The 24116-nt window shown below is 36.5% G+C and overlaps 1 protein-coding gene across 1 annotated transcript in view; it reads right to left on the reverse strand.

The window, feature by feature from the left end:
* Positions 1–3132: 3132 nt before the first annotated feature.
* Positions 3133–24116, reverse strand: part of POF1B (POF1B actin binding protein) — a 223606-nt gene continuing 202622 nt past the window's right edge. The window contains exons 15-16 of the mRNA XM_058291189.2: positions 9496–9610; positions 3133–8004 (exon numbers count right to left, since the gene is read on the reverse strand). Coding sequence (XP_058147172.1) covers positions 7999–8004; positions 9496–9610 — 121 coding nt within the window. The 3' untranslated portion in view covers positions 3133–7998. The remainder of the gene's footprint in view (positions 8005–9495; positions 9611–24116) is intronic.

Consider the following 24116-nt stretch of genomic DNA (forward strand, 5'->3'; position numbering starts at 1 on the left):
CTGTTCAGGGCCATTATGTGGAACTGAACTTGCCTAATTGTCACTTTTAAGTGGCTTATAACTTGAGGGAGAGGAAAGTGTCCGGGGATGGTTACCCAGGGAGGGCCCGCCAGTTCAGCTATTCAGGTTTCTTGTGCAGAAAGAACAACCTCATTTTGAACCTTGAGCCTTTCTTAAAGATGTATGGGGGCATATTGGGGACTCGGAGTTGTCCTGAATGCTATTGCAGGGACAGATGCAGGACATTATATATCCTGCCATAACCCATGGAATGGACTGGGGGAGAGTGTAAACTACATTGTAAACTATAATCCATGCAGTGTAGCAGTGCTCCAAAATGTATTCATCAAATGCAATGAATGTGCCACAATGATGAAAGAGGCCGTTGATGTGGGAGAAGTATGTGTGGGGGGAGTGAGGTATATGGGAACCTCTTATATTTTTTTAATGTAACATTTTGCATGATCTATGTAACTTTAAAAAAAAAGATGTATAGGAGATATGTATCTCCAGTGTATCTTTTATTACAGAAAATTTTCAAACATATACACAACTAGATTAATATAATGAACCCCTATATACCTATCACCCAGTTTCAACAATTATCACTTCATGGCTGATCATGTTTCATTTATATTCCCCCTCCTCTCTTCACCTACGTACACATGACTGGTTTATTTTGAAGCATCCCCCCACCTTTCACACAAACAGGTTTAATTTGAAGCAAGTTCCAGACATCTCTTAAGACTTTTAAAAGGAAAGTAAAGCACAGTTCTTAATTTGAATATGCCTACTTACAGGAAAAAAATATTTGCCTACCATGAAAGCAGAAGAACAAAAGAATACTCTTATTCAGATCTTTTTGATTACCTCCCTTCTGAGAACCATGGAAAAATTGACGAGGCTTGGAATTCTATCCAGTAACATTTTTGGGACTTGCAAGGCTTCATTTGTAGAAAACAGGACTAGATTAGAACCCTGGGGTATCATTGTATTAGAGAATCTTCCCAACTTCCAGGCTTTGCTCAGCTCTACCCTCTACTTCCAGAAGAATTAGCTTGTAAATTTGGAACTGGTTGAAAAAATTCTCTTAAAACTTGGGCTCCTAGATAAGAACTGGATATTTGAATTGACAATTTCGAGGCCCTGCAGAATAAGTGGGTTAAGTTGTAGGTTTAAGGCTTCAACACTAGATAACCCAAACTAAAAATGTTCCCAATTCCCTTGCTTCAGTTTCTGTTCCTTTCTCTTTGAACATTACCCAAGTAATTACTACAAAGGGAACTCTGTTCCCTTTTGAAATCTGAGTCAATTGACATTGAAATCCATCCCATTTAAGATATAATGTAGGTCCTGTGCACCTCCCATCCAAGTCCCCAGTCTTCCTAAGATCAGAACACCACCACGCAGTGTAGTCAATCTCTTTAAGGAACTGCTTCAAGAAGTCTCTATATTTTCTCATTTTAAGAAATTGGTTGACTTTATGTATCTTGTTATACACGAAGTAGGATTGTTCAACACATTGTGTTAGCAAACCAGCTATAGAATCAAAGTATTATATCGCAAAGACTGTCCCTTACCATAAAGAACCGCTGGAATATATCTTTCAATAACCAAATATAAAGATCCTGGTCTTAACAACACCCCATTGTCTATAAGTCACAAATCCAAGAAGATTATCTAAAGTCTGCCTGGCTATCATCTAATTAGGCCATGTAACAATTCCAGTCTTCCTATACAAACTCAAAAGAGTTATGTCTTATTCTGTCACCATATAGTTTTAAAGGATTTGTTAAGAAAGATGCAATTGTTTATTATGTTCTTTATTTTTAAACATCTCTATCATTTTACTTAGGATAAGCATAAAATACTCTATTTTTTATATTAGACAAAGGGTGCTGTGGAAATCTTAACAAATTTAATAATGGAGTAGTGGTGATAGGTATGCAGCTTTTAGGGAAATCATGGCATATTAAATTAAAAAGAATTATGTCTACCTGTCATCATTGTAGATTACAATAATAGGAAAGTAGTGAAGATGATTTTTTCTTAAGGTAATCTAAATTTGGTAGTGAAATGCAATTTTTAAGATTTGTAATCTGTGATATTTTTGTACTGCTTACGTTGAGAAAAGGTATTACAGTTGAAACACCATTGCAAGGATGGAAAGAAAGTTTATGGAATTATGTCTGAAACAGGTGAATTATGTGAATTAGAAGATTGGGTTTGTAAGCAAAGAAATTCTAATTTAAAGCAGAAATTTATATCAACTGGAGATGTAACTATGTTAAAATGGTGTCTAGTTGTACATTGGAGGAAGCTTTTTAAAATATATATTTAATTAGAGTGGTGTTAGTGGTAATATGAACATTCACATGATGATAATTTCTTGCAAAAATGTACAACTAAGCTAAAAATCATTCCTGCACATTTCTTATTTGGACTTTCAAAAAGACCATAAAGGTACTTCACATATTTTCATTAGACACAAACATGTTACTTTGTATCTTATTGCACACTCCATTTTACATGAAAAATCTACGGAGAAAACATACTGGAATAGAAATTAGATAAAAAGGGCATTTCTCATCTGACAACAGCTTTGCAGTTTTCAGAGATAAGCTTTTGTGAAACGTGAGAGAAAAAAATCACTGTTAAATGTTTCCATTGATCTTAACCATAAATTAGAAAAGAAATATATCTACTTAATCATGTGGGCCAGTCACTTGATAAATATGCATGGATCAAGTAGAGATGATTTCTTAATTGCCCCAGATTCTCTACTCTGCTATTTTTGTTATTTCAAATACTTTGGAAAAATCACACCTGTTCTAATTTTCAAACAGTAATAGTGGTAGTTTTCTGTCACTCTAATAAAACCTCAATTTATATAATTTACAGTGGAGAGATATAACAGGACATACATGTGTAAGTAGTTAGCAGAGGTGAAAGTGCTTTTTTGAGACATACGTACTTAGGTAGTTAGCAGACGTTAAACTGCTTTGCTGTTCTTACACCAAAAGAAAAAATATATAACACTTTTTCTGTCACAAATATTGATAAAATTGGAATGGTATCAATTCATGTCACGGAATTTAAAATTTTAGCCTAAACATTAAGAAAACATAAATACGTTTTTAAAAAAACTTTTTAATTGAAGTTTATCATTCATACATGAACATCCATAAACAATAAGTGTATAGTATAAGTTGTGAACATACAAAACAAACATGCATATGATTGTACAGGGTTCATACATTACCCTACCACCAATACCTTGCATTGTTGTGAAACATTTGTTACAAACTATGAGAAAGCATTGCCAAAACATTACTATGAACTAAAGCCAATAACTTACATTTGGTGTATTTTTCCCCCAAAACATCTGGTTAATGACACCCTGTTTTAGTATTATACACTTGTTATAGCTTATGAGAGAATGTTCTCATAAACATTCAGTTAACCACAGTTCATCTTCCACTACAAGATTCTTTGTGTTATACAGTCCCATGCTTTGTACAATCAATTCAAAGTATACACTAACTGGTTCTCCTATTCATCAAAGACTTGTGCTGTCATCATCTCAGTCAATTTTTGAACATTTTCATTACTTGTATGTAGGATTTTTAAGAAGTTTTATTATAAATGTTTGGAAATTAATAGAGTTGATGGTAGTACATTATAGTGAGTATAACTAACACTGCTGATTTAAAAATGTGATTGTGGCTGAAAAGGGTTGTGTGTGGATGTAATATTTCAATTAAAATGAAATTAGAGAATAACATAGGGACTGTGTAAAATATTGATTTTGGTGGTGGTGAAGATTGTGATTAATAGTAGAATGTTCTACGTTTACAAAGTGTTAAGTATATGGTAAAACATGGAAAAATCACAAGTAATTTAACTTACGTATTGAAGTTGACAGTAATATTGTAATATTTTTAAAGCAATGATAAAGAAGATATATCTATTCTAAAGGACAACAAAGGGGGGAATAAGGGGGTAAAAAAGGTTTTTAACTTCCTATCAAAACCAGTTTGAATACTTGTATAAAGCAGTGTTAAAAGCATTTTTCTCATTTATAGTTTGATTAATGTAATGCCTCCTCTGCTCCTATCTTAAGAATCTCTTAGTATAATGAATAGTTGTTAAAATATAATTATAAGGTGTGGCAGAAGTCTATACAGATATTTGCAGAGATGTTTCAGCAGAAAACTTCATTCACATGTAACTCCAGTATATTTGTATGCATTATGCTAGATCATATGAAATGTAAACATTTTAGTTTTCTAATTTTTAATTTTAGCCAGAGAGGTTGAAAGTAAGAAATTTAATTCTTCTAATGTATTTAGAAAACATTTGTGTTCACTTTGTAAGGTCATTAAAGTCCAATTGATCAACCAACTTTTAAATAACCTACTAAATAATCTCTTTCTCCCAAGTAGGACACAGACATCAAGAATTTGTCATTCCTGTTTCTATTCTCTACACTTTTAGGTCTATGCAGTATTTCATGTTATAGTTTGTATATCACTATATGTAAAAAGCCCACCCTACTTCTACCCATTACTACAATAAAGTGTTATATGTTTTTAAGGAAGTGGATGAATTCATGTGGGGAGGATATGTTTGAAAGGACAGATTTACAAAGGCACTGATATGTACTTAGAACAAACATAGCATAATGTAAAATTCAGTAGATAGGTTATTTAAGAACATATTATTCCCTGTATACATGCCCTGGAGAACTCCTTCCCAACCATGTTGCCCCTATCAGTAACACCCCACACCAATGTTCCTCCCTGCCATAGTTGACCCTCTCTGTAGTCCAAAACTTCTTTAAAAAAGGAAGCCTAATATATTGCCAGTTTCAATTAATAGTAAAATGGAATACAGTGATGGGTTTAAAGGTTAGGTATAGAATACATAGTAATTTAGAAAAATTAAATAAAGGAAAAATAAATTGGGGTATCAAAAATGAAAAAATGAAAAAGCTTTGTTTTTGACATTTTGTCTTTCATCACTACTATAGGTGTTGCCCTGTATATACAGTGGAAAGACAATTTCTTCCATTTCTTCCTCAGTGTCTACATCCTTTCTTTTTTTTTCTAATTACTAATTTGTCTTCACATAAGTTTTAGATCACAGTAATTCACATATACAATATATGGTACTCTCACATATCAAATATCAAACACTTTGTCCCTTCCACAGCAATGATCTTTTTACATGTTCATAGTATATTTGCTGCAGCTGATATATAGATATTGAAACAATAGCTTTCAAACATGGTTCCATTTGAGTTTCCATTATGGTTTATATTTTTGACTATACAATTTTCTAAATTTTTAGTTATCTTATGTTTTACACTATGGTTTGCATTTTAGCTTATAGACTTTCATACATTTTTGGTGTAATTTAACATGTCTTATATCCATCATTGCATGATCTTGTAGAACACTTCTATTGCCCCACAGTTACAGTGATTCCATCTATTCAACACCTCTTTCCCTCTCCCTTCAGGGCCCAATACAACAATCAATCCTCATTACTCAAAGGGCCATATTTAGAGTTGCTTGCAACCATGTTGAGGGCTTGACATACTTGATTGCCCTAACCCATTGGGAGCCACCAGTTCTCTCGAGAGATACAATTCCCTCCGTTGAGAACATCAGTCCTCCCCAGGATGTGGGTACACCTTCACTCTTAGCGTATGGGTCTCCACCCAATGATATAACCCACTATGATAAAATGAGCACTCACACACTCCCTAGAAGTGTGCCTTGTGTCAGATGCCCCCCTTAAGCATCTTAAACAGGTAACCTTCTGTTTTATATTTTCTATAGAATTTTCTCTACATTATGTTTGGATATTTTCATAGTGGCTTCAGTTAAAAACAACAAGTGAGAAGAGTGCTGAGTTCCTAGCCAGGGGAGCTCTATCACATTCCCCAATGGAAGAGCAACAATCCCCCAAGAGCAATGGCAAAGACCAATAAAGATGGGTGGTCCAACAATGAGCCATTGATACTGATGGCTCCGATTATGAGCCTATGTGCCTGAAATATGAACTAGACCTAGAGCTGCAGGGTGCCTAAGAGTTACCACCTGAGATCCTCCATGTTGGTCAAATATCACCACTTTCTAAGCCAAACTCAGCATGTAAATGCATTACCTTCCCCCCGGCATGGAACATGACTCTCAGGGATAAGCTTCCCTGGACCTGAGGGATTACTACCAAGCACCAGCTGGCAATGTAACTAGAAAAAGACCTTGAATTAAAGGGTCACCTCAGACTAGTAGAATATCTCAGCCTACATGTAATATCAGGTGTTAAAAACTGCTTTTTGGCCTTTGATAAAAGGGGGAAATGGAAAGGACAAATGAGTTTATATGGCTCTGAGCCTCCACAAAAGAGTCGGGCAGTCATCAGAGAGGTAATGCTTATGCATACCTCAGCAGGGTACCAGAGACAGCCAATGTAGATAGAAACTCAGGTACTGGTTCTCCTGAGGGCTACGGAGACCCACAGGTTCTATGGTCATGGCAGATGGCTCTGGAATTCAGGGTCATGTCAGTTGGCCCTACTTTGTAATTTGTTTTCCTGAGTGTGATGGAGTTGGACTCAGATATGACCTTTTTACACATGCCTCTCCTTTTAACTTTTACCATACCTGTGGTTGGTGTTTGGGTTGGTTTTCATAGTTGGTTTGGATTGGTGTATACTCAGATGTATACTCTGAATATCTGGACTGTCCATGTGACAGCCAGGCCCTGAGCCTCAGCAGACTTCCAACTCCTACCCTCTGGTTTATTAGACTTACCCTGGCCAGCTAAAAGGGTGATGAAGAAGATCAACCATCAGAAAGCCAAGAGTGCCTACAACTGCAAGCAGAATTGCATCCATCATCCATGTGGAATCTAAGACCCCTCTTGATGTACAGGGGCACTGGACTTAACCATCCCAGGGTCCACAGGATGGAGGAATATAGTATAGATTAGAATGGACTTACTGGTGTTCTGCTGGGGAACTATTGTGATTAGTAAGGGAAGAAATTGTGATATTGATGTGGATAAAGTGGCCATGTAGCTGTTGATGGTAAGGAGAGGGAAGAAGAGATATGATGTGGGTGAATTTTCAGGATTTGGAGTTGTCCTGGGTGGTGCTGCAGGGACAGATGCTGGACATTGTGTGTCCTTCCATGGCCTATTGGGTGGAATAGGGGAAAGTGTAGACTACAATGAAGACCACTGTCCATGTGGTGCAGCAGTGCTCCAAAATGTATTCACCAGGTGCACTGAATGTGCCACAGTGATGGAAGAGGTTGTTGATGTGGGGGAGTGGGGTGAAGGAGGTTGGGGGGTCTATGGGAACCTCATATTTTTTAATGTAACATTTAAGAGACAATAAAGAAAAAAAAACATATTCATTTTCCCTGCTAAATAAATTAACCATCACCTTTGATTTTGTTATGTCTCCAAGAGTTGTAAACAGCACATAATAAAACATCTTCTTCAGTCACAAGACTTAATATGACAAAATCAAACACCGACTGTATGTATCACGCACTAAACTACTATTTTTACCATTGTCTTTTGCTCACTTCCCTTTTGTTAAGAAACATATAAACAGTATTTAATCTTGTAGCTGAATTGCACATCAAATATCAGAGCTAATATTCTAATGGTATATTTTATGAACTCTCTAACAAAGTAATTCAGTATTGAAGAAGTACGTATCTGAAAAATAGTGGTTTACGTTATTCAATGTCTACAAAGTTAAACAAACCCATTTCTCTTTTAGTTTGTTGCTATATTGAATTCCCAAGTGTTACAGTGAGGATTCAGGTGTTATAAATGGCTGGAAAAATGGTCATATGCAGAACTAACTAAATTCGACTAGATTTACCAGGTAATAGCATGTTTCAAAATTTTGATTGGCCTTTAGTGATGACACGACGAAACTCCTTTTAGTTGTTATACTTTAAAGTGGATTCATTCATGGCTGGAAAAGAAAAAAAAAACTTAGCTTATAGCTGGTTCATAGTTAATTTAATACATTTTTTTTGTATGCACACATTTAGGGAAAATTATTTAAACTGATATGTATAAAACCAAAGACTATGCATTTTAATTTGTGGTACTCTTTTATATGTATATCCAATGAAGCAATGGTTTATCTGATCTTTAGGCACGGTATGCTTCAAATGATTTTAAGCAGAAGGAAAGGAGATTTGAGTAGATTTACACATTGGTGTCATATTTAGATGTTAGGTATTCCCAAACGTCTCTAACTTAATAAATACGGATCTATTATCAGTGAATTTATTTAAATATTTTTAAACTTGCTGTCTCTCTTTATAATCCCTTGGGATGCTCAGTTTGATAATTATTGCTACATACTATTGATGGAGATAAAAGTAATGTCTGCGATTGGACCATTAATTTGGCAGGTTCACATGCTGATGCCATGTCTGGGGCACATATGGTTATTAGCAGCGTTTGTTTCTCAGCCTTAACTTTCAGCATCAAATTATCTCTGACAAATTTAAGTCCTGTACTAACTTTCTCTGTTTTGCATCTGACTCATGGACCATCAAATTCCTTTATCAATTAAATAATTCTCAACTAATTAATGATATAAGAAAAACAACATCTCAAAGCTCAAATTATACATTTATTTTTAGGACGCTTATTAAACATTGGCTGCTCCCGTTGATGATAGGCAACCACATTTACTTGATAAATGGCTTGGCTTTTTTTTAAGAGAAGGGCTATCCTTCAGAGTTAAAAACTTTCTGAATATTTTTGTTTACTCAAATATTTTGATGTTCAATAAAATATTTTTAAGGTGAGTTATTTGTAAAAAGATAGCTAATTTCTATTAGCTGTGCATCTGCATGGTAATTTTAAAATTTCTTCAAGAGGATACTTGATTGATATTTATATTGTTCATCAGGGTATACCTAAACAGCTTATGATTTTTATTAAAGTATAATAACTATTTAAAAATGCACATATTATAAGCATACAACTAAATAAATTTTCACAACCAATCACACATATGCAATCATCACTCAGATCAAGAAGCAGAACAGTATTAACATGCTAGAAAACCTGCATACGCTCCCTTCAAATCAGTACCCCCTCACCCATCCAAGGATAAACACTCTCTGGCTTCTAGCACCATGGATTAATTTTGCCTTCTTTTTTCAGAACCTAAGCAGTTTGACAAGAGAGTAATTTTAATGTAACAAAATGAAGTTTGTTATTTCCACAATGTTAAAGACAGTTTCAGTATGGTTTTAGAATTGGAGTTCTCAAGTTCTTTTCTTCTCATGGCACCTGAAAGATATCACATATTCCCATCATTGTCTGTGGGTCATTATCAGAATCTCTTGGCAACAGTGTACAAGTATATAATTAGGGAAAAGAAAACAAGAGCACTCTGATTACCAGTAGACTTTCTAGACTAGAGATGTTCAAGGGAACTTACACAAGTCCATTTGTCTTCTGTTTTCTCAATCGCAATAATCTGTGTGTCACTGTCTGGTGGTATATATTCATATTCATCATACAGGAGGCGTAGGATTGGATATTGTGTCCTGTACCTATACAGAAGAAGAGTTAGTTTGCAATTTGCACAAAAATAACTTTTATTTTAGTTACTCCTACTTTGATTCCCCTTAATAAACTGATTTGGCTCTGAATGACTTTGTGCTTCTAAAAATAAAATTCCTCTCTTAATGAATGAAAATGTACTACCATTATTTCCAAGAGTCACTTTTGAGGATTGGCTTTTGCTTCTGGTTGTGATGGACCACTGGAAGTGGTTTTCTAGAGAAAGAAGGCAAATGTTGTGAGCCTCACAAGTGCAGAGTTCACTGCCTGGAGAGATTTTCCTGGTGGTAGGACAGGAAAAGGAAAGCCAAACAGGTCCTAGCTTTGTCATCAAGCTGAGGAGATAAAGTGTAGAATAAAAGAAGGCCAAGGCATCCAGAATTTGGAAGAGAGAGACCCATACAGGAGAGAGCTACACAGAGGTCAGGAATCTTGCAGAGGATTCCCATGAGTCTTTGGCTGAGTATTGATCACTGCATGCATGTGAAGAAACTACTGAGACTGGGGCAAAAGGGAGCAGGGTGAGAACCCCTGGGGCTCACATGTGGATGTAAATATATTGTCTTAGTAATTACAGGGTAAAGACTTACTAATGGAGGGAGCATCAGGTAGAGATTTAGAATAATATTGCCTTAGTAGTGAATGATATTATCACTAAAATATAGGCTGCCCTAGCAGAGCTTAAAAACAAGACTTGGAAGTACTAAACTGTTACAAAGTAACAGCTTTATCTCAGAACAAATCCCCCAAGTATTTAAAGTAGCACATAAAAAAATGTCCAGAACCTGACAATGTAATATCACAATAAAATATTAGTAGACCTGCACTGAAGCAGGAAGTCATGACAAATAATGAAGAGAAAAATCAATTAGATTTTTACTAGAAATAGATTAAGAAATGAAAGAGTTGTAAAAATGAGTGGACCAGGATACAGCTTTCAGAAATATATACTCAATATGTTAAAAAAACATGGAGGAAACTTTAGCATGAAGAGAATAATGGAAGATATAAAAATATTCACTTCAGGCTTCCAAAGATGAAAAACATATTTGATGAGATGAACAGCAGATTGGTCTCTGCAGAATATAAGACTAATGGATTTGAAGTGAATAAGACAAATGATCCAAAACTAAATACAATAAAAAAGTGACTGAAAAAATGTACAGTGCATGAGTAACTGTGAAAAATAATAAACACTCTCATATATGTGTAGTTGAAGTCCTTGAGGTTTAGCAGGAGACAGAGTATGATAAGTGAAATAATAACCACATTGTTTCAAAATTTGATGGAAATTATAAACACACACACCCAAGAAACCAATGAACCTCAAGAAAAATCATGAAGAAAACCACAGACAAGCTCATCATTATCAAATTACTGAAAACCGGTGATAAAAAAAGAAATGTAAAAGCATCAAGAGGATTAAAGGATGATCAATCATAAAATTAGCAGCAGACTTCTTTTCAGATACGAAAAAGTCAGAAGACAGTGGAGTATATTTTCAAAATAATGAAAGAAAACATGATGAGCTTAATATTCTATACACAGGGATTGTCTTTTTCAATAATAATGGCAAAATACTTTTTCAGACATAAAAAGTCAAGTGAATTTGTCAACAGAGCAGCATGACAAGAATATTAAAGAAAAATCTTTCAAGGAGAGGGCCAAGATGGTTCAAATTAAGGAGCTCCAACAATCAGATCATCCTACACTGTGGATAGCAATCAGTAAGAGCTATCTAAATCACCTGTTTGTGGGGCCTAGGAGATCAGAAGAATATCCTACTACATCCCTGGAAGAGTGGAAGGAAGAGACTGCCCATCTGCAGTGAAAATTCCTGAGTAGAGCACTCCAGGCTGGGGAGGCCAGAGCTCATCCCCCACTGGTGACTCAAGTCAATTCAGGAGTTTTCCCAAAAATGGGAGGAAGTGATGGTTGTCATCTATTTCAGCTATTGATTAGTAAATTCATCTGGCTAAATTCCAATCCTAAGAAGAGCTAAAGTTTGAACTTGTCCAAGTCAGAAAAAGTCAGGTAGCCTCCATTTTATCTCTGACCCTGGCATGAGGGGATGTGGGGCTGATTGAAAATCACAGTGATGGTAGGGACTGGCTTCTTTCCACCCAGGTTGAACTGCAGTCCTAGAATAGTCTCCAACCCTACCTGTAGCAGTGAGCAAGCTGGGGAGACCTGCATCAGCCTCTCTGGGCAACTGCAGGCACTTTCAGCCCACATGACTCAGATTGTTGGACAAATCTGTGACTCCATCCCCCAACCCCTATAGGACAGGAGTGTGTGGTGTTTCTTCAGCCTCTCAGGGCAAATTGCAGGCACTTTAGGTTTACATAGACTAGAGTGTTGAGGATTCCTGTGGTTCCATTTCCACTGCTGACAAAGCAAGAGGGACAGAGTTCCCTCAGTCTCTCTGGGCAACTGCAGGCACATTTGGCCTGCATGGACTAGACTGTTGGGCACATCTCTGCCTCCATCCCAACCTCTGACAGGGCAGAATGAGGGACAGTGTTCCTTCAGGATTTTCTGGTAACTGCAGTTACCTTAGGCTCACATGGACTAGATTGCTGGGGACAACAGAGGCTCCATTCTCACAACTGGCAGGGGAGTAGGAGGGCTGATGCTTCATCAGTATTTCTGGAAAACTGCAATCAGTTTTAACTTATTAGTTAGCTGCCCACCCTTGTGACTCCATCTGCACCCCAAGTGGGGAAGGGAGGGGTTTGGAGCTTCATTAGTCTCTCAGGGCAAATAAGATGACCATGGTCTGCATGGCCTGGATTACTGCACACAGCTGTGGTTCCTTCCCTACATTTGGAAGAGGAGAAGTATGGGAGAAGCACTATCAGTTCCTGGGGCAACATGGGCAGCTTCAGCCTCCACATTTTACAGTACTAACCTCATCCTCAGCTCTTATTCTGCAACTATCAAGGGAAAGGCAGCAAGAATCAGGAGAAAATGAGTTGAAAAAATTAAGATTGACTAAACATGAGCCAATGTAATGTTCCAGGTTAAGTAGAACCAAGTATCAAAGAGGGACTGCATCACAAAGAAAATCAAATAGAAAGCCCTAAAGAGAGAAAAGGGACCAAGAATTAATACAACTTGTAAATCAGATGCCAAGACACAAACTAAAAAGTTACAATCCATTCCAAGAAACAGGAAGATATGGTCCAATCAAAGGAACAAAATAAGTCTCTAGATGACATAAATGAGTTGAGGCAACTAAATAAAAAATGTTCAAACAAATATCCTTAATAAATTGTTTGAGATGGCTAAAGAGATTAAGGATATCGAGAAGAAACTGGGTGACCACAAAAAAGAATTTGAAAGCATACATAGAAAAACAGCAGCTCTTAGAAGAATGAAAGTCATAATAAATGAAGTTAAAAACACACAGGAGGCATAGAACAGCAGATTTTAAGAGGCAAAAGAATGGATTAGTAAGCTTGAAGTGAAGACAGGGCCTCTGAAAGAGAGCATACAAAAGGACAGAAAAAGTAAAGAATGGGAAAAAATTGAAAAGGGTCTCAGTGAACTAAATAATGACATAAAATATGCAAGCATATGTGTAATAGATGTCCCAGAAGTAGGATAGAAAGGAAAAAGAGTAGAAAGAATGCTTAAGAAAACAATGGTATAAAAATTTACCAACCCTATTGAAGGACATAGATATCCTTGTCCAAGAAGCACAATGTACTCCCATCCAAAGAAATCTGAATAGACCTGTTCCAAGACACATACTAATAATCAGAATGCCAAATGTCAAAGATAAAGAGACAATCCTGAGGGAAGCAAGTGAAAACCTATTCATCACATACAAAGGATGCCTAATAAGATTAAGTTCTGATTTCTCATGAGAAATCAAAGAGATAAGAAGGTAATGGTATGAAAATTTAAGATACTGAAAGGGAAAAACTTCCAGACAAGAATTTTATATCCAGCACAACTGACTTTCAAAAATGAGTGATTTTATAATATTCACAGATAATCAGACACTGAGAGAGTTTGTAATAAATAGACAAACTTTTAAGGAAAAACTAAAGGAAGTGCTACAGTCTGAAAAGAAAAGACAGAGACAGACATTTGGAAGGGAGTCTAGAAATGAAGATCATATCAGTAAAAGTAGCTAAAAGTGTGGAAAGACTGGTGGAAACCACTCTTGACAGATAAAACCCAAAGATAAAAATGGGTGAAAAGTGCCTTTACAGTAATAACATTGAATGTTAATGGATTAAACTCCTCAATCAAAACTCACAGAAGGGAAAAATGGAAAGAAAATATAAGCAACATAACTGCTGTCCTCGAATTACTCACTTTAGACCTGAGAATACAAATAGATTGAAAATGAAAAATTGGAAAAAGATAGTCCATACATGCAGTAACCAACCAACCAAACAAACACTAACAAAAACAAAAAAGCCTCATAAAAACCCTGGACTAGTTATACTGGATGTAATAGACTTTAAATAAAAGCTATTAATAGAGAAAAGGAAGAACATTATATATTAATAAAATGGAAAATTCACCAGGAAGAAATAATAATCATAAATGTCTATGTACCCAACCAGGATGCCCCAAATTACATGAGGCAAACACTTGCAAAACTGAAGCATGATATAGATGTATCTACAATAATAGTTCGAGGCTACTGTATACCACTTTCATTGGATAGATCATCTGAGCAGAAGATAAATTAAAAAATAGAGAGTTTATATAATATGAGAAACAAAGTAGGCCTAATAGATATATACAGAACGTTGTTCCCCAAAACAGCAGAATATACATTCTTTTCAAGTGCTCATGGACCATTCTCCAGGACAGTCAATATGTTGGGTCACACAGAAGATCTCAAGGTTTAAAAGATCCATATTATACAAAAACATTTCCTTTCATCATAATGGAATACAACTGGAAATCAACAACAGGCAGAAAATGGGGAAAGTCTCAAATAAATAGAGATTAAACAGCATACTTTTAAATAATCAGTGGGTCAAAGAAGAAATTGCAAGATAATTCAATAAATATCTTGAGACATTTGAACACAACATAACAGAACCTATGAGATGAGCAAATCAGTGTTGGGAGGTAAATTTATAGACCTCAATGCACACATTAAAAAATAAGAAAGAACTAAAATCAATGAGCTAACTACACAGCTGGAGGAACTAGAAAAGTAACAGCAAACTATTTCCAAAGCAAGGAGGAGTGAAATAATTAAGATCAGAGCATAAATAAATGATATTGAAAGCAAAAATCAGTAGAGAGAATTAACAAAACCAAAAGTTGGTTCTTTGAGAATACTGACAAAATAAAAACAACAACCCTTAACTAGACTAATAAAGAACAATAGGAGATGCAAATATGTGTGTGTATGTGTGTGTGTGTGTGTGTGTATAAAAAATGAAAATGGGGACATTACTGACACCACTGAAATAAAGAGACCATAAGAGGATACCATAACAACAGTATACCCACAAACTTGGCAATGTAGATGAAATGGAAATGTTCCTAATTAGAATATATGAACAACTTACACTGACCCTAGAAGAAATAGAAAAACTCAACAAACCAATCACAAATAAAAATAATGGAGGAATCATGAAAGAACTCCCCAAAATGAAAAGCTGAGGACCAGATGGCTTAACAAGTGAATTCTACCAAAATTCAAAGAAGATTTAATACAATTTTACTCAAACTCTTCCAAAAAATCAAACAGGAAGGAACACTACCAAACTTATTCTATGAAGACAGTATCATCATAATACCAAAGCTAGATAAAGATATTATGAAAACAGACAATTACAGACCCATTTCCCTAATGAATACAGATACAGAACTCAACAAAATGCTCACTACTCACTAATTAAATCCAACAACACATTAAAATATTTATTCATCAAGATCAGTTGGGTTTTAACCCAAACATGCAAGGATGGTTCAATGTGCATAATACACCACATTAATAAATCAAAGAAAAAATCTCATGATCATATAGGTTGATGAAGAGACAGTATTTAAGAACAGCCAGCATCCTTTCTTTCTTTTTTTAAATTGTATTATTTTTATTTTTATTTTTTAAATTCATTTTTTAAAAATATTACATTCAAAAATTATGAGGTCCCCATTCACCCCCACCGCCCCCACCCCACCACTCCCCCCACAGCAACACTCTCCACCATCATCATGACACATCCATTGCATTTGGCCAGCATCCTTTCTTGATAAAAACATTCCAAAAGATAAGAATCAAAGGAAACTTTCTTAAAATGATAAAAAGGCATATGTGAAAAACCACAGCTGACAACATATTCAGTGGTGAGAGACAGCTTTCATGGTGAGATCAAGAACAAGACAAGGATACCCATAGTCACCACTGTTGTTCACTGTAGTACTAGAGGACCTAGCTAGAGCAATCAGGCAACAAAAAGAGTAAGAAGTGTCTAAATTGGAAAGGAAGAAGTAAAACTTTTGCTATTCGCAAATGATATGAACCTTTACCTAGAAAATCCAAAAAATCTTCAACAAAGTTACTAGAACTAATAAACGAATTCAGCAGAGTTGCAGATTACAAGATTGCCATGCAAAAAACACACTAGTAATGAGCAATCTGAGGAGGAAGTCAGAAAAAAAAATTCCATTTACAGTAGTGACAAAGAAAAAATCAAATATTTAGGAATAAACTTAACCCAGGATGTAAACACCTTTATTCACAAAGTGCAATTCATTGCTAAAAGAAATCAAAGAAGATCTAAGTAATTGGAAGAGCATTCTATGTTCATGAATGGGATGACTAAATATAGTTATGATATCAATTCTACCCAAATTGAAATACAGAGATAATGTAATCCTGATAAAAAATCCAATAGCTTTTTTTAAGAAATGAAGAACTCAATTTTCAAATTTATTTGAAAGTGTAAGGGACCCAGAATTTCCAGAAATATCAAAGAAAAGAAGAGCAATGTTGGAGGACTCTCACTTCTGAACTTTAAATCATATTTTGTAGATACAGTGGTAAGAAACAGCACTATACTGGCACAAAGATAGGCATGTACACCAATGGAACTGAACTGATGATTCAGAAGCAGATCCTCACTTCTATAGTCAAGTGATTTTTGACAAGACTGTCAAGTTCACTCAGCTTGACCAAGAAATGGCGCTGAGAGAACATGATATTAATATCTAAAATAAAGAAATTATACCCCTATCTCACAATTATACAACATTTAAATAAAATAGGATCAAATACCTAAATATAAAAGTAAGACCCATAGAACTTTTAGAGCAAAATGTAGGGAAACATCTTCAAGATCTGTTGTTAGGTGGTGTTTTTAAAACCTTACACCAAAGCACAAACAACGAAAGAAAAAATGGATAATTGGGACCTCCTCACATAAACACATTTGTATTTTAAAGGATTCATCAATAAAGTAAAAAGGCAACACATTTAATGGGAGAAAATATTTGGAAACCACATATCCAATAAGGGTTTGATTTCCATTCTATATAAAAAGATCATACAACACAACAATAAAAGAGAAAGCATTTTGGATAGCACATTTTATAGGTTTTCATGAAATTTAAAGTGCCCTGTATCTGTTACTGTAAGATCATGTTGAACAGTTCTAATGTCCTAAAAATGCCCTGTGTTCTATCTATTCTATTCTTCTCTCCCCATCCCCTCAGAACCTATGGTAATTACTAAGTTTCAATTTTTGAAGAATTAGATTAATAGCTATTTGCAATAATATTGAGGGTTTAACAGGTTGGTCTGTTTTCTTTTATCAGGCACTGCCTATGTTCTTAATGGATTCTCATCCCTCTAATTGAGAACCTAGTAGGATTACCCAGGATATTATGACATCTTTGTGCCAAGAAATTCAACGACATTGATAAAATGCAAAAATTCCTTGAAAGATAAACTACAAAAGGTCACTCAAGAAGAAAAAGATATAACCTGAAATAGCTAACCTGAATATTCAGACATCTACTTAAAAATTGAATTTGCAGTTGAAAATTTTCCTACAAAGTAAACTCCAGCCCCATCAGGCTTCACTACTTCAGTCTACAAGATATTTAATAAAGAAATAATACCAATTTTATTCCAGGAAATAAAACAGCAGGGAACACTTCCCAACACATTCTATGAGGTCAACACTACTGTGATGCTAAACCAGTCAAAGACACTTAAAGAAAATGAAAGTACAGACCAGTATCCCTCAGCAATATAAATGCCAAAATTCTTAACACAATTTAAGCAAATAAAATCCAGCAATATATAGAAAGGATACTACATGACAACACAGTTTATCCCAGTAACTCAGGGTTAGTTTTACATTTGAACATCAAAGAATATGATTCACCATTTTAACAGACCAAAAAATAAAAATGCTTATGATCAGAGGTGGGGTTCCTGGAATGAAAGACTAAGGAGCTCAGTATAATTTCTCCCCAGCAAAACAATAAAACCCCATCATTTAGTCACTTGAATTTGTTTTTAATTGTTCTACAGTCTTCTTTAATTTCCAGAAAATGGAAGAGTATTCATTGAAGAAAATCTACTTAGTCTTGGGAAAAGCAGTGATAGACTCTGGCATTTGAGCCACATTTATTCCCTTACCCCCTCCTGAAGCACCCTGTTACACAAGCTCTCAGCTGGGCAGGCACAGTTAATAATATAGGAGCTCCATCTCCCTCCAGCTTTCATTTGAAGCTACAGTTCAACACCATGAGGGGCAGGCTGCTTGCATTTCTCATTGGTCCCAAGCAGGAAAAAGTAACCAGGAGTTCTGGACCCTCTTCCACCCAGTCCCCACTTGTAGGGCAGAAGTTCTACTACAAGAATTGGGTCCTTTATCACACCCACCCCAATTCATTCCTTGGACAGGGGTTCCTTAATAAAAGGACAAGCTGAAAAGATCAAGGGCTACCAATTTCCCCCAGTGTCCACTGCTAAGAACAAGGATAGAATTCTGCCTAAAGGGTGCTCCATATGTAAGAATATTGTTGAAAACAATGCCAATCTTTTTGGATATTCAAGAGGAAGCTGGTAGTTGCAGTTGTTCAGGAAAGACTTGTGCAAAGTGTTATTGGCTGATGGCTTGGACCTCTGCTTCTTGCATGCTAAACCAACAAGGTTTTTGCTTACTCTGTATGAACAAAACTGTCAACCTGGACTAAGAGACATGGAGGGGAGAAATGGTAGGGAAAACAGCTTTAAGAGGAAAACCATGGAACCCGTGGTCTGAAATTAAGAAATCCCCTTTAGCCAAGAGAGGAACCACACCCATGTATATGGAAAGGGTTAGTTTGCCTCAGTATTTGAAGAGGGTGGATGTTCCAGCCTGCTGTTCAGGGAGAATTTTGCCACATCAGACTACAGTGAGGATGAAGCACATTTCCCAAAGGTTAGAGAGAGTGAGGTCACCAACACAATTTTCTGAGAAGGGTGGACCTGTTCCTCATAGGTCAGGGAGAGTGATGTCAACATCGCATTGCTCTGAGAGGGGTGGGCTTGTTTCCCATAGATTAGGGAAAGCCAGCTCACCACCTCACTGTTTTGAGGACATTGGATCTGTGTGCCAGAGATTAAGGAGAATGCTGCTGCCATTTCACTGTACTAAGGAGGTTGAGACCTTTCCCCAGAGATTGGGGAAAGTGTGGCCATCACCCCAATATTGTTGGAGGGTAAAGTCTGGAACTCAGTCACTACCCAGATGCTTGATGAGGGTGTAATCAAGAAAAAGACCATTTGGCAAGCCTGTAGAAAGGGTGGGTCCCCATGAGACCAAGGGAGGAGAATAAACCATTATCTTGAGAATGACTCTTTGACTTTGGATTCTAAAGAAGTATTCCGTGCAGGTTTTCAGAACTGTTGGGGACAGTGACTCATGTTTCCTTCCTAAAGTCTCTTTATGCTAATGCAAATGTTTATCATATGCCTGTCCCTTTGAACATTGGGAGCAGATAAATTTTTTGGGGTGTTTCACAGTCCCCAAAGGGGACTTTACCTAAAGGAAAACTATATTTCTATAAATGTGATGTGGTTTTTTACTTAGCATTGTTAACGAAAATAATTTAAGGTTATTTTTTTTAGTATTGTAATATCTTTTTGAAATTCAGAGAGTGGAATGTGGCAGTTTGAGATTATGAATTCCAAAAAGAGAGATTATGTTTGTAGACTTGTCTGTTCCTCTGTGCATGATACCTTATGATTCTGTTAGAGTCTGCTGAGATGACTTTGATTAAATAGATAGAGAAGAGGAGAGAACTTGGTCATTTTGATTCTACTATACGACTGAAAGGAGAAGGCTCAAACAGCTAAAGCCCCAGGAAGAGAGATGAGCCCTATGCCATTCTACAACTGAGATCAGAAGAATCGGACCCATGGAGCCTTAAGAGGAAGAAGGAAGGAGAGATCAGGCAGAGGTAGCCCACCATCTTGCTTGAACATGTGGCAAAAGACTTGGGTAAGGAAGTAACCCTGAGTTGGAATCATTAAGGTCTTGTAACTGTAAGCTCTTACCCCAAAATCCCTATATAAAAACCAACAAATTTCTGGTAATTTTCATCAGCATTTCTTTTTTTTTTTTTTAAAGATTTATTTATTTATTTAATTTCCCCCCCATCCCCTGGTTGTCTGTTCTTAGTGTCTGTTTGCTGCGTCTTGTTTCTTTGTCCGCTTCTGTTGTCGTCAGCGGCCCGGGAAGTGTGGGCGGTGCCATTCCTGGGCAGGCTGCACTTTCTTTTTCACGCTGGGCGGCTTTCCTCACGGGCGCACTCCTTGCGCGTGGGGCTCCCCCACGCGGGGGTCACCTTTGCGTGGCACGGCACTCCTTGCGCGCATCAGCACTGCGCATGGCCAGCTCCACACGGGTCAAGGAGGCCCGGGGTTTGAACCACGGACCTCCCATATGGTAGACGGACGCCCTAACCACTGGGCCAAAGTCCGTTTCCCTTCATCAGCATTTCTTCAGCTGACTAGTACACTTGGTTAAAATTGAAACCACTGTGGAGTATAACTTGTGAATATTCCCATCCCACCTCTCCAGCTCTGTGATAGTCTTGAAAAACAACAGCTCACGATTGAAGTAAAATCCAGCAGCCTGGAAGCCACAAGAAAACACAAAATGACGTTGGAGCACTTTCAAAGCCTCATTCTTTGAGGTTTTTCATTATTTGACCTGTCTGGTGGTTACATGGAAGATTCCACTTGCAATGTTGTCTTTTTTTAACCTTACTTGGAGCTCACTGAATGCAAAAACTTTTTCCTCAGGGCCATTTGTCAAAAGAAAATAGCAGCAATAGTTTAATATTACAGTCGCTAGGGAGCCATAAGAGTTGGAGTAAATATGAAGTTGACAAAAAAAAAAAACTTAAAAGGAAAAACTGGATAATGAGTTACCCACAAAGGGCTTATAAAGTTCCCATTTATTCCTGGGAATCTAGGAGGCCACAATATGTGTAGGGCTCTGTGCATGCCCAGGGTGGTTCAGGAATGACCTGAGAAAACCTAATGTCTTACCACTGATAGACCCTGAAACTCTATAAAACAGGAAATGAAGTCTGAGGCAGAGTTGTAAACTGCCTGCCAGAGCATTGAAAATGTACCTAAGCTGCATAAAGAGCCTCTCAGCAAAGACTTGGAGACTTACTGGTCTCATACATTTAAGGAAATTCCTGTGAAATAATTCATTGACCATTAAACTAAGCTGTAAGAGACTTAAATATTCACAGACTTTAAAATTAATTAGATCAGAAAAGTCACTAAGCATGAAAACAATATTATCAACAACAGTCAGCAGCAACAATAAAAATACCCTGAGTACGGACAAGAATCTCATTTTCAAAGTTACTGAATTGTATTATTTAAAATATCTAGGTTTCATGATACATGCAAAGAAACAAGAAACATTGTCTATTCACAGGGAAAAAGCAATCAATAGTAACTGTCATTAAGAACCTAGATATTAAACTTATTAGACATAGTCTTAAATAAGCTATTTTAAATATATTCAAAGAACTAAAGACCAGGTATAAAGAGCTAAAGGAAAGGATAAGAATGATGCCTTACTAAATAGAGAATACAATAAGAAATAACTCATAAAAATAGAACCTGCCAAAAGATATTAAAGAAGAACTAAATAAATGGAAGAATTTTCCATGTTCCTGGATTTGAAAACTAAATATCAATAAGATGTCTATCCTACCCAAATTTACGTACAGATTAATGCAATCCCAATCAAATTTCCAACATTTTTCATAAGAATGGAAAAGCTAATTATCAAATTTATTTTGGAAGGTTAAGGGGTACCAAATAGCTAAAAATATCTTGAGAAAGAAAACAAACAAAATTGGAGGAATCACACTACCTGACTTTAAAGCATCCTACAAAGTTACAGTGGTCAAAACTGCGTGGTATTGGTACAAGAATAGATATGAGAGTGTGGTCAATGGTGCTGGAGTATGAGTATGAGTAGGGTTAGGGGAGTGGGTTGTGGCTTCCAAGTAGTTGGAGGGTGGGCTGGAGGAAGGAACAGATAAAAGTGTGGCTCAGGGAACTCTGGGGAGGCTAAGGATTGTGGTTAATAATACTATTGTGGGAATGTTCCTTAAGGATCTATAGTAGGGGAGGGTCATTGGTATAGGGTGTTGGTGATAAGGGTATGTACAGGGAGGGGTAAACTGGGGTTATGCCTCTCTGGGGTATGTATGTGTTCATGTTGTCATAAGGTGTTTTCTCAGTGGTGGAGACCCACACAGTAAACAATAAAGTATTAAACTCCATCCTGGGGAGTCCTGCTATTTCTCAGAGCAAAAATTTCTGGTGTATATAGGCAGTGCCTAAAAAGAAAACAAGTCAATATGCCAAAGCTTCTATATTAATGCTTGTACTTATGAACCTTATTCCTGTAAAAATGAAATTTAACCTAATAACAACTAATACCTAAGAGTTACCTCCTGAAACTCTTCTTGTTATTCAAACGTAGCCTCTCTCTAAGAAAAACTCAGCAAAGAAACTCACTACCTTCTCGCCCCGATGTGGGACATGACTCCTGAGGATAAGCCTCCTTGGCACTGAGGGACTACAACCAAGCCCCAATCAGTGATGCATCTGGAAAAAGACCTTGACCAAATGGGGGGGGGGACATTAAATAAAAAATATTTTTTATGCCTTAGAGATTTCAAAGTGAACTGAGGGTTCATTTCAGAGGTTACACTTATACAGATCTTAGGCGGATCTCACTAACTACCATCGTAAACAAAGCCTCAAACAAGAGTCTTCCTGAGGGCTCTGGAGACATCTAGATACTACAGGCAAAGCACATAACCCCATGAAATCAACACGTTCTCTTTTAGACCTTATATTGAAATATAGAATAATTTCGCCAATATAACAGAGTTAGACTCATTTATAATATTGCTACACATGATTCTTCTATTTCTTTTATTTGAACCTATACCCATTAAACATATGTCCCAGAGACTTAAATCTTTTGTCTGTTCATATGCCTGTTGAACCATGAATCTCAGCAAAGGTATGGCCAACACCTACTCTCCATGTCTTTAAACTTGCCCAGGACAACTAACATCCAATCCCCCAAAAACAGAGTATCTATAACTGCAAACAAAACATTTCCTTCCATCTACCCCATAAGAACAAGTCCCCTCTCAATCAGAAGCAGAATGGACATAATCATGTCAAATTCCTCAAGATTGAGGAATGAACAAACGTGAAGGGGGAATGTAACTAAGGATCAAATTAGAAATTGTTATTTTAGTAATGGAAGAACTTGTAACACTGATATAAAGATAGTGGTTATTGGAGATTCTGAGGGGAGGGGGTAAGAATATGAGGAACAGGGCATTTTTAGGGCATTGGAAATGTTCTGCATGATACTACAATGATAGATACAGACCATTATATGTTCTGTCAAAACCAATAAAATCTGGACTTACTGGTATTCTACTATAGACTTATTGTGATTTTAGTAATGGAAGAAAGTATATCACTGATGTGGAGTCAGTGGCCAGTGGAGGTGCTGAATGCAGGGAGAGGATAAGAGGTGTAATATGGGGGCATTTTCAGGACTTGGAATTGTCTTGAATCACATTGCAATGACAGATACAGGCCATTATACATCTTGCCATAACCTACAGAATTGAGTGGGAGAGAGTGAAAACTACAATGTAAACTATAATCCATGCTTAATGATAATGCTCCAAATATGTTCATCAATTGCAATGAATGTATGGCACCAATGGAAGAAGTTGTTAATGTGGGGAAGGGTGGGTGGTATGGGGAGTGGGGCATATGAGAATCCCTTACATTTTTGTGTGTAACATTCTGTTTAATCTAAGTACCTTTAAAATACATATATATATATATTTTTTTTTTTAAGAAAAAGCAAAACTGAACTGTGCAAAATGTAAACCATAATGTGAACTATAGACCTTGGTTATTATTAATACTTCAATAGTGGT

This window comes from Dasypus novemcinctus, chromosome X, assembly GCF_030445035.2.
Source record: "Dasypus novemcinctus isolate mDasNov1 chromosome X, mDasNov1.1.hap2, whole genome shotgun sequence".
Taxonomy (NCBI): domain Eukaryota; kingdom Metazoa; phylum Chordata; class Mammalia; order Cingulata; family Dasypodidae; genus Dasypus; species Dasypus novemcinctus.